The sequence below is a fragment of the Sturnira hondurensis genome, unplaced genomic scaffold, assembly GCF_014824575.4.
Source record: "Sturnira hondurensis isolate 20B ecotype Veracruz unplaced genomic scaffold, ASM1482457v3 Scaffold0019996, whole genome shotgun sequence".
Lineage (NCBI taxonomy): Eukaryota > Metazoa > Chordata > Mammalia > Chiroptera > Phyllostomidae > Sturnira > Sturnira hondurensis.
The window spans coordinates 180,926-196,732 of record NW_028092627.1 but is presented as its reverse complement, the minus strand read 5'-3'; the positions used below and the strand labels follow the sequence as shown (position 1 = coordinate 196,732).

The 15,807-nt window shown below is 36.5% G+C and overlaps 1 protein-coding gene across 6 annotated transcripts in view; it reads left to right on the top strand.

The window, feature by feature from the left end:
• ARHGEF12 (Rho guanine nucleotide exchange factor 12) overlaps nucleotides 1–15,807 on the top strand; it is a 212,784-nt gene that overhangs the window by 80,470 nt on the left and 116,507 nt on the right. For all 6 annotated transcript variants that reach the window (XM_037028530.1, XM_037028529.1, XM_037028532.1 and 3 more), the window contains 4 exons: nucleotides 11,119–11,217; nucleotides 11,850–11,899; nucleotides 13,687–13,744; nucleotides 15,044–15,222. In XM_037028530.1, the coding sequence (XP_036884425.1) occupies nucleotides 11,119–11,217; nucleotides 11,850–11,899; nucleotides 13,687–13,744; nucleotides 15,044–15,222 (386 nt within the window). The remainder of the gene's footprint in view (nucleotides 1–11,118; nucleotides 11,218–11,849; nucleotides 11,900–13,686; nucleotides 13,745–15,043; nucleotides 15,223–15,807) is intronic.

The following is a 15,807-nucleotide window of genomic DNA, read 5'->3' as shown; positions in this document are numbered from 1 at the left end:
TGGTGGAATAAAATATTGACTCAATGGGATTTTTCTTCTGAAAAATTTTAACATGAAAGAAAAAGTAACTTAGAAATGAGACTTACTATTGGTCGGAATAGCGTAAAGAAAGAAATCAGCATACTTGGAACATAAGACACCTCTTGTGGGCAGTATTGTGTATTTAGAATCAAGAAGCTTTTTAAAAAAAGATTTATTTATTTTTAGAGGGGAAGAGAAAAAGAGAGGGAGAAAAGCATCAATGTGTGGTTGCCTTTCATGTGCCCCCTACTGGGGGTCTGGCCTGCAACCCAGGCATGTGCCCTGATTGGAAATCAAAGAGGCATCCCTTTGGATCTCAGGCCAGTGCTCAATCCACTGACCCACAATAGCCAGGGCAAGAAGCTTGTTAAAGGATTATCTGAGGTGTTGTTACTCATAAAACATATATGTCTGGCAGCAATTTAAAAATGAATGGTCTTTATGAGGTTGCCCATGGTCTTTTTTCCACACTCTTCCCTGAAGCTAATTCTTTTATTATCATTTTTTAAACATTTTTTTATTGTTGTTCAAGTACAATTTTCTGCCTTTTTCTCCCACCCCTGCTCATGACCCCAGCCATCCCCACCTCCCTCCCCTGTTTCCACCCATTCATTTCGTCCATGTGTCCCTCATAGTTGTTCCGGTACACCCTTCACCCTTTTCACCCTAATTATGCCCTCCCTTCTCCCCTCTGGTTATTCTCAGCCTGCTCCCAGCTTCAGTGTTATGCTTTTGCTTGATTGTTTTGTTGATAAGGTTCCAGGGAAAGGTGGGAACATATGGTTTGTCTTTCACCTCCTGGCTTACTTAGCATAATGCTTTCCAGTTCCATCCACGCTGTTGCAAAGGGTAGGACCTCCTTTCTGCCGCAAAGAATTCCATTGTGTAAATGTTCCATAGTTTTTGGATCCATTCATTTACTGATGAGCACTTAGTTTGCTTCTGGTACTTGGCTATTGTAACTTGTGTTGCTATGAACATTGGGGTGCATAGGTTCTTTTGGATTGGTGTTTCAGGGTTCTTAGGATATAATCCTAGCAGTGGAATTGATGGGTCAAAAGGCAGTTCCATTTTTAGTTTTCTGAAGAAATTCCATACTGTTTTCCATAGTGGTTGCACCAGTCTGCAATCCCACCAACAGTGCACTAGGGTTCCCTTTTCTCCAAAACCTTTCCAACACTTGTTGCTTGTTGCTTTGTTTATGATGGCCATTCTGACCAGTGTGAGGTGATATCTCATTGTGGTTTTAATTTGCATCTCTCTGATGACTAGTGTTACTGAGCATCTTTTCATATGTCTCTGGACTCAGTGTATGTCCTCCTTGGAGAAGTGTCTGTTCAATTCCTTTGCCCATTTTTTAAATTGGGTTGCTTACCTTCTTAGAGTGGAGTTGTGTGTGTTCTTTATATATTTTGGAGATTAAATCCTTGTCTGAGGTATCGTTGGCAAATATGTTTTCCCATATAGTTGGTTATCTTCTTATTTTAATGCTGTTTTCTTTAGCCCTGCACAATCTTTTTATTTTGAAGAGATGCCATTTGTTTATTCTTTCTTTTATTTCTTTTGCTGTAGGGGACACGTAGGCAAAAATATTGCTGCATTGAATATCTGAGATTTTCCTGCCTATGTTCTCCTCTAGGACCTTAATGGTATCGTAACTTATATTTAAATCTTTTATCCATCTTGATTTTATTTGTGTGTATGGTGTAAGTTGGTGATCGAGTTTCATTTTGGACATGTAGTTGTCCAGCTCTCCCAACATCATTTGTTCGAGAGGCTATTTTTGCTCTATTTTATGCTTCTGCTCCCTTTGTCAAATACTAATTGACTGTAGAGACTTGGGTTTTTTCCTGGGTTCTCTGTTATGTTCCATTAGTCTGTGTGTCTGTTCTTATGCCAGTACCAGGCTGTTTTGATTACAGTGGTCTTGTAATACAGTTTGATATCAGGTACTGTGATCCCCCCTACTTGGCTCTTCTTTCTCAAAATTGCATCTATTTGGGGTCATTTATGGTTCCATATAAATTTTTGAAGTGTTTGTTCTTTATCTGTGAAATAGGCCATTGGTACTTTAATAGGTATTGCATTGAATCTATAAATTGCTTTGGGTAGTATGGACATTTTGATGATGTTAATTCTAATAATCTATGAACATGGTATATATTCCCATTTGTGTGTGTCTTCCTTAATTTCTTTTTCAGTGTTGTGTAGATTTCTGAGTAGTCTGTGAAGAATAGGAGTTAGCTCTTCTTTAAAGGCTTTGTAGAATTCTCCTGTGAATTTGTCTGGTCCATGGCTTTGGTTTGTTTGGAGTTTTTTTTTTTTGATTACTGCTTCAGTTTTGTTAGGTGTTATTGGTCTCTTCAGGCTTTCTGCTTCTTCTCATTCAGTTTTGGAAGATTATGTTTCTCTAGAAAATTTTCCATTTCACATAGGTTTTCACATTTCTTGGCATATAGTTCTTCATAGTAATTTCTTACAATCCTTTGTATTTATGTGGTATCTAGTTGTAATCTCTCCTTTCATTTCTGGTTGTGCTTATTTGGGTCCCCTCTCTTTTTTTCTCAGTCTTCTTCAAGGATTGTCAGTTTTGTTTTTCTTTTGAAAGAACCAGCTTCTTGATTTATTGATCCTTAGAATTATGCTTTTAGTCCCTTGTTGTTTACTTTTACTCTGACTTTGATTATTTCCTTCCTTCTACTTGCTCTGGGCTGTCTTTGTTTACTGTTCCTTGAGTTCTTATAGGCATAGGGTTAAGGGTTTTTTTGAAATTTTTCTATCTTTTTAGGTTGGCTTCTATTGCTATGAACTTCCCTCTCAGTACTGCCTTCACTGTGTCCCATAAGTTTTGGATTGTCTTGAGTTCATTTTCATTTGTTTCCAGAAACTTTTTGATTTCTTTTCTGATCTCATTCTTGATCCATTCATTGTTTAATCACATGCTATTCAATCTCCATGAGTTTTAGTGTTTGGGGTTTTTTTCCTTGAGGTTGGTTTCTAGTTTCAGTTCCTTGTGGTTGGAGAAAATGCTTGATATGATTTCAGTTTTCTTGTATTTGTTGAGGCTTGTTTTGTGCCCTGTGATGTGGTTTATCTTTGAAAATGTTCCATGTGCATTTGAAAACAATGTGTATTTTGCTTTTTTGGAATGAAAGGCTCTCTATATATCAGTTAAGTCCATTTTATCTAGGATGTTGTTCAATGCCACTGTATCTTTGTCTATTTTTGACAGTGGGGTGTTAAAATCCCCTACTATAATTGTGTTGCTGTCAGTATCTTTCCTGAAGTCCTCTAAGATTTTCTTTATATATTTGGGTTCTCCTATGTTGTGTGGACATATTTACAATTTCTTGCTCTTTCTGTTTTTTTTTTCTATTTTGTCCTCCAGCTCATTGATTCAATTCTGTGGTTCATCTAGCCTGCTTTTGATTCCTTCTACTGTATTCTTCAATTCAGAAATTGTATTCTTCATTTCATATTGACCCTTGTTTATTTGGCCCTTGTTTTTATATCCTTTTTTATGATGATACAGTTTTCAGTGAGTTCAGTGTAAAGAAGTTCATATGTATCTCCCCTGTAGTTTCTAGTAGCTCATTGTGAGCTCTTTGAATTTCCTGATAACCAGTGCTTTGAATTCAATATCTGGTAGCTGACTTGCCTGTTTTTTATCTAACATTCTTTCTGAGGTTTTCTCCTTTCCTTTCATTTGGGGATTGTTTCTTTGTCTTTTCATTGTTTGTGAGACTCTTCTTGTTAGCCTCAGCTTCTTAAATTGATCTGTACTGACTCCCTGGGTTTATCGTGTGAACTTCTATGCAAGAAGACCTATTGAGATTCATTGGTGCAGTCTCTTGATCTCCTGAGCTCACTGGTATTTATTGGGCTGTCATTTATGTTTGCTCTCTGTATGTCTTTGGTTTTTGATTGTTGTTGGGTCTTTCTTTGGTGGGTGCTTCCCTCTAGCTGGTTAAGTGGTGATCACTCCATCCACTAAGTCTTGTATTCTGTTGTACAGCTATGGACAGGTTTTGTTGAAGCTGTTTTTTCTGACGATACTAGGATTTGAGGGTTCTCTCTCATTCTTATTCAGTTGTCTGTTCTGGGTAATTTCTCCACTATTCAATTTTATTTCCGTAATGGTCCTGGGTTGAGGTTACTGTGGATTCCACTCCCTCCTTTAGCTTCATCCGCTCTTATCTGTTGGTGGTTCCTTTGTTAGTGAGTTTCCTCTTGCAGCCAGTATACTGGTGTTCATAGCTCCCACCTGCCATTTTTTGTGATCATTTGGTGGGGTAAGGCAAAATGGTTTAAGACGGCCGGGAGTGTAATCCATGGTTTTTAAAGTACCAACTGGTAGAGAAGAGCTAGGAGATCCTTTGGATATGTATAGTGTTCACTCAACTGGCCACTTTTTAGAAAGGGTGGAAAAAATATAAGACTGTTGTGTGGGGGCGGGGATTGTGAGTTGGTTTTGGAAAGCAGTGAGCTTGTGGAAGGTCAGATTATGAGATATAGTAAGAGTAAAGGATAGAAAATAGGTGTAGTGTGCAAGCGGGTAGTTCACCACGACAGTAATAAATTTCCAGAAACAGTGAAGTGAGCTGAGGTCTGGGTGTGGTGCTGTGTAGTATTTACTCTTGTATGGAATAGCGATTATTTACAGTACCAATGGAGCAATAATCATATGACACAATCTATGTGATCTGAATAACAAGAATAGGAAGTATAAGACGTAGAGTAGTGTGCTAATAGAACACAAGTGAAGTGAAAGACGGAAAATTAAAAATACACTATGAAAGAGAACAAAGAAAACCAGTCAAACCAAGCAATTTAACAAACCAAGCAAAGAAGACTAAATAGAAAGAAGAGAAATACAAAAGTACTAATAAAATAAAAAATGAACGAATAATGAAATCATAATAGTGTTTTAAATATACAATAAGTTCCAAGTTCTCTGTAATAGCAAAGTGAAATTTGTCTCACTGTCACCGTTGTTGAGATGAACCCCCTCTGAGGGTCTAACTCTGGTTCTTTCACAGCTCCAGGTTTTAATGTCTCACTTTTGGGGATTGAAAAAAAAGGAATGAAGGAAGAAGGGGAAAAAAAAAACCCAAGCCTCCTGCAGGCTTTAATTCAGCCAAGCCTGTTCTGCTCTTCTTCCTGGCTGCAGCAGGGTGAGGGGGTTTTGGTTTAGCTTTTCTTCCTTCCTGTGGTTTTATGGCCATGAGGTCTGTATCTGAGCTATACTCTTCACAGTTTCCCAGACTCTATCCCAGTTCCTCAGTTTGCTCCCAGGGCTCCAGTGCCCTTCTGTGTCCAGCCTAGCATTCAGTCCACCAGTTGTGCTGTCCTTGAGGTGCACCATTTAGGGGCAGTTCACACACCACCTTCTTGCTCTTTGCTGTCCTCCTTCCTAGGGACTCTCAGAGTCTCTTCAGAGTGGGTCAGCTCCCCCACTGAGTTCAGTGTTTTGGGGGATTGCTGACTTCCTGAGCCCTGTTGGTCTCCTCTGCTGGGTCCTCTTGCCTTGTTCCTAGTGAGTCTGTGGGCCCTCAGGGCGGGGTTGCTGCACTGGTGGAACTGAGGGATCACATCTCCTGTACTGCTGTGCCCAGGCAGTGGGGTTGGGCATTTGGTGCTTCTGGGCAGCGTGGTCAGGCGCACTCCGTTGGGGGCTGCTGGCTTGTACGCTCAGTCTCTGCTGCAGGGGTGGGATGGGCAGCCAGCTGGCCACGTGGTCTGGCTTGTGCCTTCCCTAGGCTGTGGGTATGAGTGCTGGGCCTCCACTTCTGGGGTGGGATCAGCAGCTGCTGGGCCAGGAGGTCATACACAGGACGTCTCCAGGGCTTCTGGTGTGAGCACTCAACCCCCACTGGTGAAGAGGGAGCATAGTTGTGGGGCAGGTGCCAGCTTATACAATGCAGCAGGGGCAGCCCTGTGGGGTGGGGTGCGTGGCGGCTAGGTTGGTGGCCCACTGATGGGGTCTCCAGTGTAATTGGGTGTTCTCTGCCTCTGCAGCTAGCATTAGGGTTATAGCTGTGGTGCTGGCAGCAGAGGTGGGCCCATGGCTGAGACTGTGAAAGCTGCAGGGCCACAGCCTGGGGAGTCGGTGGTGGCTGCTGCAGGAGAATTCCCCGAACAGCCCGAGTGCGTTGTGTTTTTTTTTTTCTTTTTGAAAAATTCCTCCTGTTCAAGCCTGCCACTCTAAACAAGCGCCTGGCCTCTCACACAGCCCACCTCCCCAACCAGACCCCAGACTCACCGGGTCAGGGTACGTCATGGCCCAACTCTTCCCAGAACCACATCCACATTCTCAGCGGGTGCACACTGCCCCTATGTATTTGCCACTTTGTCCTTATTCCCTTCAGCAACTTCAGGCATCAAGGTCCATCCTGGTGTTGCTCAAACCTTGTTTGTCAGGGGAGGGAGTCGTTGACCTGGCTCTCTCCCAAGAATTTTGTAGCAGACCCTGAGGGCACCAGGCCTGGGGATGCAGCCACCCTGGTCCCCGTGCTAGGCCCAGGGACCTTATTGTCCCAAAGCAATCTCCTACCATCTAATTTTTCAATGTTCTATACAGTTTTGGCCTCCAGCCTTTATCTGAGCACCGTTGGCTGGTCACTCTGTTCCTCAGAAGATTGGCTAGGTATTCCATCTGTAGGCCAGAGAAAGTGGCCTCTGTTCCCATTTATCTCCCTGCCATCTTCCCCCTTGAGAAACATGTAATTTGATTTTGAATCAGAAGGAACATAATAGATCTAAGCATTCAAGAGATTGGATTTTTGAATTTTGAATATCACAGCTTAGTTTTCAGTTAATTAAGTTTGTGCAGATAGCATAGATTTGAAATCTATAGATTCTGAATTGGCTGAAACATATATAAAGTATGTTTTCTTTTTATATTGGTCTAGTAATTCTTATGTTAATCAGGTTCTCAGTTTAGCAGATGGACTTAAATAATAATAAGTGGACAATAAAGTGGGGTTGGGTAGAGAAAAAAGATGAATAGGATGTGGCATAGTTCTTTATCCTTTTCCTCTTTATCCTTTGTTCCTCATCTTTTGATGTAGAATTAAAAGCAAAAATTATCAGGCTAGACCATTTTGAATTGGAGAAAACAGGTTTATAGTATTTTGAGGGAATCTCATTATATTTACTCAATCCTTAAAAGTCTGTTAGTACCCTAGGCATATTTGTTAAAACTGACTGTGTGTGGTGGTTATTTTTTTCCTCCTATATAGCTCCCTTTCTGTGATTTCATCTATTCGTAGACTCCTCTAGTTTTCCAATTTTTATTAATTTATGAACAATTTTTAAAAAGTTTTTTTTTATGCCAGAACATATGTCAGATCCTGAGATAAGATTATAAACAAGACAGAGCCCTATGTACCCTTGGAACATAAAATCTTATGAAAGCATAAAAACAAATACACATCAAATGAAACTATGGAGTAAATACAGGGTACAGTGGGTGTCTGTAAGAACTCATCTATCCCAGTATGGATATTCAGGAAAAGCTTACAAAGAGGGAGGTGTCCAGTTTCTTGAGACCTTCCTGTTGTCTCTCATCTTCTGAAATTACTGTGAACATCCTCTGTTCAGTTTTCGTTCTCTCCTCCTCTTTCATTACAACTGATTTGCCTGTAGAGCAGTGTGGTTATTATGGGGAGGGGTGCATGTTGGGTGGAAGTGGGTATAGGGGTATAAATGGTAATGGATAAAAATACAATAAAAAATAAAGCAAAAAATAAAACTAATTTGTCTGCTACAAAATTCAGACAAAAAATATAAATGAGGATTGATCCTTTTAGAGGAGAATTTGCAAAAGTGGTAGGAGTTTGTTAACAAGAAAATAATTTAAATAGATTTTTAATTGAAAGCATTGATAGATAAGTAATGTGTTTTTGATTAGGAAATTTCAAGGCAACCTACACTCAGTCATAATAAAATAACATTTAACATTTATGATCCCTTAATATATGTCAGGCATTAAATTAGTTACTGTATGTTCATTATATTAAAGTGAAATACACAAACATACAAATGCTTAAATCTTCACTAACAAGGAATCAACATTAAGCAAAGGAAGAAGGTTGAATTCAAATAGGTTACCTTTCCTCTACCCTCATTACAATTTACTGTTTTATGGGAGTGGTGAATTCAGATGCTCTTTAGTATTTAGTAGTCTCTTGAGTTAAGGGTATCACTTTTTTAATGTTGAAAGTCATTTCTTGGAGTACAGTTTACATGAAATAAGGTAATTTGTTTTATATGTGCAGTTCACGGAGTTTTGAGAAATGAATATACTCATGTAACTTTTACCTCAATTAAAGAATAGAATATTTCCATTATCCCCAAAAGTTTCTTAATGTTCCTTTACAGTCATTCTTGCCATCCTGCTCCTAGGCAGTCACTAATCTGACTTGTTATTATACTTTAGTTTTGTCTGTTTTACATCACATTCATATAGCATGTACTGCTATACTCTTTATTAGCAGAAGTGTTTTTGCAATTGATACACGAATACATGCACACATGAGTGTGCATATGTGGGTAGCTTTTGTTTTATTTTCTAGTTTTGAGCTTTTATGAACAAAAAACTATCAACATTTGTCTACCAGTCTTTGTGGACATGTGTTTTCATTTCTCTTGTGAGTGAAATTGTTAGGTTATATGTAAATGTATGCTTATTTTCTCTAAGAAATTTCTGAACTGTTTTTCATACTGTGTCATTTTACACTCCCATCAATATGTATGGACATTCTGGCTGTTCCACATTTGTGCCAACATTTGGTATTTTAAGTTTTCTTTCTTTCTTTAGCAATTTCAATTTATGTATAATGGTATCCTCAGTATGATTTTAATTTGTATCTTTCTGATGACTGCAGACATTGAGCACCTTTGCATGTGCTTATTGCCCATTGCCATATCTTTTTTTGTCAAGTGTTTTTTCAAATCTTTTGTCCCTTTTAAAGTGTCTTCTATTTTTGAATTGTAGAGTTTTCTTTAATTTGGTTATGAGTTCTTTATCAGATACTTGTTTTGTGAATATTTTCTTCCAGTCTGTGGCTTGCCTTTTCATTTTCTTAGTGTCTTTTAGAAGAGCAGATGTTCTACATTTTGAGTTCAGTTTACCATTTTTCCCCTTTTATAGTTGATGCATTTTTGCATCCTAAACAATCTATGACTACATTAAGGTCTTGAAGATTTCTTCTGTGGTTTCTCATGAAAAATTTTATCTTTTTGTTTAGGTCTATGATCTGCTTTAAGTTAATTTTTGTAAATTTAAGATTCATATTGTCCATGCTGGAGTGTAGTTATTTCAGTAATTTATCTGTAGTAGGCACACATACTTGTGATACTTCATTAACAGCAAGAAACCTATACAGGGTCTCTCTGGAAAATGTACAGCCATTATTAATAATAACAGGAAGAGTTCATTAATGTAACCTGGCAACCAAGGAGAATGGACCGGAATGTGCATGCGTGAACAATGACGACTTCATTGTACTAGTCATTGGGGGCCGTAGATGCCATTAAGTGAAGTTGGGTAGAGTGCGGCCATCCCATTCAAAATAACTGAGCAAGTAGAGCAACAATGAATCTGCATCAAATTGTGCATTAAGGTTGAACATTCCTCCATGGAAACTATTCAGATGATTCAGAAGGCCAAAACTATGGAAAACTGGTGACTGACAGCTTCATCATGACAATATGCCCACTCATGCATCATTTCTTGTGCAGAGGTTTTTGGTGAAACATCAGATCAGCAGGTGATTCAGTCCCGATACAGATTTGGCACCCTGTGACTTCTGACTTTTCCCCAAACTAAAATCACCTTTGAATGGCTAGAGATCTCAAGACTGTCAATAAAATTCAGGAAAACACAATGGGGCAGCTGGTGGCAATTGGGAGAACTGTTTGAGGTCCCAAGATACCTGTTTTGAAGGGGATTGAGGCATCACTGTCCTGTCTACAATGTTTCTTCTATTTTCTTCAGTAAATGTCTCTGTTTCTTCATATTACATGGCTGAATACCTTTTGGACTGATCTCATACATATAAATCTATATAAAAATATGCAATATTTAACATATGCTTTGTTTTGTATACCAGACTTAATGTAAAAAATCATGGCCCTGTATAAAATATTTTGAAGTATATTTTCTAATCATCGTATACTTGTGTTATTTTACATGTATTTATGTATTGAGTTTTGGTGAAATGATTAGATTCTGTAAAACTGAAAGTATGTGTTAAATCTTTGGTTAACATGGAGTTCAGGATGATCATATCCGATCCATATTAAAACAGCTAGGCACTAATCAGGATTCTTCTATTCCATGACATACTCATTCCTTTGAGTCCTCTCTCACCTTGCCCTGACAGTTTTCATTTACTTTTTTTAACTGGAAAGAAAATGAATATTCCTGTAGGAATCAGGTCAATATATGAAAAAGATAAAAGAACTGGTTGAGCTCACAGATTTTCTTCTTTTCTGCTTTTTTCTCCTTTCTTTTTTTTCCTTTGAGCCAAGATCTTTGTTCCCTATGAATTTTTTCATTCTTTTGTCTTTTGGGGAGAAGAGGTACACATGCTCTGCAAGCATCTCCTTTCTAAGCATATTTTCCTGAGAGTGAAGTTGGATTTCTCTAGAGTTTACTATGGGCTGCTTGTAGCTTAATGTTTAGAATGTTTTTATTTTGAGGAGAGGATGTTAAACACCAATAAGAGCGCAAAAACAGAGGGTTGTAGGGAGGAATTTTATATTATACAAAGTAGGATAAATGTGAATGTACTTTTCTTCTATCTCCTGTCTAATACTTCATCTTTTCCAGTTTGCCATAGCTGTGTTTAATCTTGGAGCAATTTTATTCTGGTTTATATTGGTTTCCAATGAGAAACCAATATATATAACATTGTGATGTTGTAGTATTTGTCTTGTTCATGGAGTTAGTGCCCTTATTTTATATCTGGGTTTCATGTGCTACCTTGTATTTCTCCAGAAATAATACATTTCATTACTAATATGTAATTACTGTCTTTTTTCTCTTTGTTTTTCTCTTCCTTCTCTTTTTACCCTTTGGTTCTTGAGCAGGTCTCGTTCAGCGTTGTGTGATCATCCAGAAGGATGACAATGGATTTGGGCTGACGGTCAGTGGAGACAATCCAGTCTTTGTACAGTCCGTCAAAGAAGGCAAGACATTTTTCAAATTGTCTTGTCACTTGAAAGCAAACAGAGTAAGAATAGAAAAGCTTAAATAACCTCTGTTGCCCAGAATAAAATAATGACATAGGTTTCAGATTATGTGACTTTTGTTTTGCTAATTTTATCTTTAATGTTGTAGTTTGAGGCATGCATTTCCCCCAGTTGATCTTCTGTGTGCTTTATAGTTCTAGAAATCACGTAACTCTTTGATCATGGATCTTTATGCATCATCGCTTACAGAAGTTTGTGTTATAAAGATTATTTTGGTAGAAACAGGCTAAGCAGATGGTTATAGACTCAAAAATGTCTGTTCTTTTTCCAAAACATTAATGTTTTTGTTGCTATTACCATTTATTGAATATTTCCTTTATGTTTGGTGCAATAATTTGAGGTAGGTGTATATTATCTCTATTTTATAAATGGTATTGAGACCTAGATTAAAAACCATAAAAACAGTCCAAGGTCACACAACTAGTGAGTGATAGAGGCAGCATTTGAATGTAAGTCTGTATGACTTTACAGCCCATGTTCTTAAGTACTTTGTTATGCTGCCTCTGTTTCAAGAAGATTATCAATCAATTCAAATGAGTTCCATTTTAAGTAATTAATTTCTCTTACAGATGGAGCAGCCATGCGGGCTGGAGTACAGACAGGTGATCGAATCATCAAGGTAGGGAAAAGACTAATATAGAATTTATGGTAGAATTTAAAAAAACAGTGTATGTTAGCCATAGCTTCATTTTTTTCGCTTGAATTTTTATAAAAAGCAACACTTGACATGTGATGGGTTTATAGACTATAAAAACTTACTTATTTTAAAATTAATATAACCCTATACAGAAAGGCATAATAAAAAGCTTGAATAAATAATTTTTTAGCAAGAAATTCTCATCCCACTGAGGGGGACCTCACACAGTTCTCCCAATTTCCATCAGTGGTCCCATTGTATTTTCCTGAATGTCATTGATGGTCTGAAATCTCTTCCCTTTCAAAGGTGATTTTAGTTTTGAAAAAAGCCAGAAGTCTGGGCTAAAAGTGGTGTTGAGTCACCTGAGTGATTTGATGTTTCACCAAAACTCTGCCCAAGATGTGCTGCACGAGCGGGTGTGTTGTCATGATGAAGCTGTCAGTCACCAGTTGCTCACAGCTTCAGTCTTTTGAATCATCCAAATAGTTTCCATGTAGGAATGTTTGACCTTAGCACAAAATTTGATGCAGATTTGTTGCTCTACTTGCTTAGTCATTTTGAATGGGATGGCCACAGAGTATACATGCTCACTCCGGGGTGTCTGTCATATCCCACTGACTAGTACAGTGAAGTTGTCATTGTTCACACATATGCATTCTAGTCTACTCTCCTTGGCTGCCAGGTTAAATCAATGTCATGCAAACTGTTCTCATATTAACATTAGCTGTACTTTTTCTAGACAGATCTTGTAAAGTAGGTAAAATTTGTTTGAATGGAAATTTGTGAACATATATCAAAAATTACATACTTTAAGTTAAGTATATACCTTTGATCAGCAATTTTGCTTTTAGGAATATATGTAAGGAAATAAGTGTACAAACATGAAATGCTATGTATACAGGGAAATCTATTTCAGCTTCATCATACTGAAAACTTACAAACTTTGAACTAGAGAAATAAATTGCATATTATCTGTAGCTTTTAAAAAGAATTTTTGTACCTATAATGAAAGATATCTATAATAAAAAGTATTTATTTTCAGAAAAACAATTATAATGCATATTTACATGTGTCTGTGGTGTATGTAATTGGAATAGTGGTTCAAAGATTAAATGTGGTTAACAAGTAATCTCTGGTGCTCACAATGAATGTACTTTTAGTTATATTTTATATACTGATATGTTTGAACTTACAAAAATCGGTATCATTTGTGTCAGAGAAAAAGTAGTTTTAATGCTAGATCCATGTTCAGCATACCTTAATTTGTTTTGTTTATTGGAGATTTTCGATAACATATCCTACATTTAACTTCTTAAAATTAATTTTCTTTGTAAAGGTTAGGTCATAATTAGGAAACTGAAAGTAAGTTGAATGTTATTTTGGAAATATTTATTTTTCATGTTTCAAAAATACATTATGATTTTGACAAATTACTGAATTTATAATTATAAGCAAAGAAATGTTTTCTATTTGCAAGAGCCCTCCACTGTGAAGGATTTGTAAATCATTTTCATGATATGTTTTTTCATCTGTCATGGTGAATACAGTTGTATTGCCCTTTAAATCAAGGCCTTTTTGTGTGTTCAAGTTCATTTTGTTGCTGAGTATAACTTAGAGAATAATGGAGAAGTTAATATTATACAAATATATACATAACTTTGTTTACTATATTATAATTGTATATACTGTGTATAGTAATTCCTGAAATCAGTTTACTCATGGTCTCAATAGAATATATCTGACATATTACTACTTTCATTTTCTTGCAGGTGAATGGAACACTGGTGACTCATTCAAATCATTTGGAGGTGGTAAAGTTAATCAAATGTAGGTGAATGTTATTCTGTTTTGTTTTCCCAATCCCTTAAGCAAGGATTAGCGAACATTTTCTGTAATAGTCCATATAGCAAGATATCTTAGGCTTTGTGGGAGCTACCTGATGCTGTCATTATAGTCTGAAAAGAGCGATAGACATATGTAAATGAATAGGTATGGCTATGTTTCAATAAAACTTTATTTGCCAAAACAGTCTGTGTGCTAGGTTAAGTCCCTTGACTAGTGTTTGCTGACTCCTGAGTTAAAGAAAAGTCTGAGATGAAAATTCTTAATAGTTATCTTATGTCAGCTTCATTTTTGTAGTTGATTATAATATTCTTATTGTGGTAATATTGAAAGCACATATTTGAAAGAAATGTCTTAAAGCCACCTAAGAGAGAAGAGAATGAGAAATTGGATGCAATGGCCTGGATGAACTGGAAAACCTTAAAATATATATAAACTTAAAATTTCCTCCAGGTCATAGATAGCATTTATGACCACTAGGTGTAAAATAAAAAAAAGTTTTTAGAAACTAAAACATTGTGAAATAACTGAGGTCTGCAATCAGGTTAAATTGCAGAAAGGTGTGAAATACATTTAGAAGTTCTGTTGAAAAGTCTAATAAGAGAAAGATTTTTGTCTATTAAGGGTCAGTTACCTTTATTTGAAAGGCTCATTTCTGCTTGAGGCTAGATAAAAAATTAATATCTTTTGTTGAGTATTTCTGGTTATGGTTAATTTTGCTTTCTGTAGTTTTTATTTCCCCCCTCTAATATACCTAGTGAATTTCTGTCTTCCCCAAATTTTTTAAATGAAAACTCAGAGCTTATTTATTGAGTATTTTCCCAGTTTTTGTTGGGTATTTTTTGTCAGTTTTATTTTGTAAAGGTATTTTAAAATTGCATCATTATATTCTAGAAAATTAGTTAAATTCTGCCTAATTATTATCATTTTAAAATATGATTTTTTAAATTTTCATTTTAAGAAATTAAACATAGCCATTAGTAGATGATTGATTTTAAGTCACTCTTCTCAGATTAAAATCTGAGGGTTATCAATTTTATTTTTTTAAGTAATGTTGTAAGTAATAATTTGCTATCTGAAAATGAAGTTATTTTTTTAGATTCTTAGAAGAGCCATAATAAAAGATTAGATTCTTTTTATGTGGATAAGTGATTAGCAAATGATGAAACTTTTGCAAATGACCGGATCTTCTTAGAAATGTCAAAGACTAAGTAGTGAAATGTTGTAAAAGTTTTTTTACAATGTTATTTTCCCTTCATTCCTCTTTTATCTCCTTACCCCAAGCTGGTTCCTATGTAGCTCTCACTGTTCAGGGACGCCCACCTGGGTCAACCCAAATTCCACTTTCTGATTCTGAAGTAGAACCATTGGTCATTGGACATATGTCTCCCATTATGACATCCCCTCATTCACCTGGAACATCTGGGAATATGGAGAGAATCACCAGTCCTGTGCTCATGGAGGTGAGTGGGAAGAAATCATTGTAAATGCTCAATTGCATAATGGCTTTGCTTTGTATTCAGCATTTGATGTACTGAACTGATAAATACATTTAAGTGCAAGATTCTCGAAAGTAACTTTCTAATATAATTACATAATACAGTTGACCCTTCAACAACATGGGTTTGAAATCCACTATACATGGATTATTTTCAATAAATACATATAGTACTCTAAATATGTTTTTCTCTTCCTTATGATTTTCTTAATAACATTTTCTCTACCTTTGTGAGAACTCAGTATATTATACATCTAACATATAAAAAATTGTTAATTAACTTTTTGGTAAGGCTTCCATTCAGTAATAGGCTATTAGTTAAGTTTTGGGGGAGTCAGAAATTACATGCAGATTTTTGACAGCCCAGGGGTTGGCACCCCTAACCCCCACGTAATTCAAGTGTGATTTGTAATTTGGAATATTACAGTATTGAGATAGAAGACTTAATTCAACAAATATTAAATACCTATCATACAGAGAACAGATTGCCACTCACAAAAATATTTCAGATATCCAGTATTCAAGGTCCTTATTATCTAATAACATATAC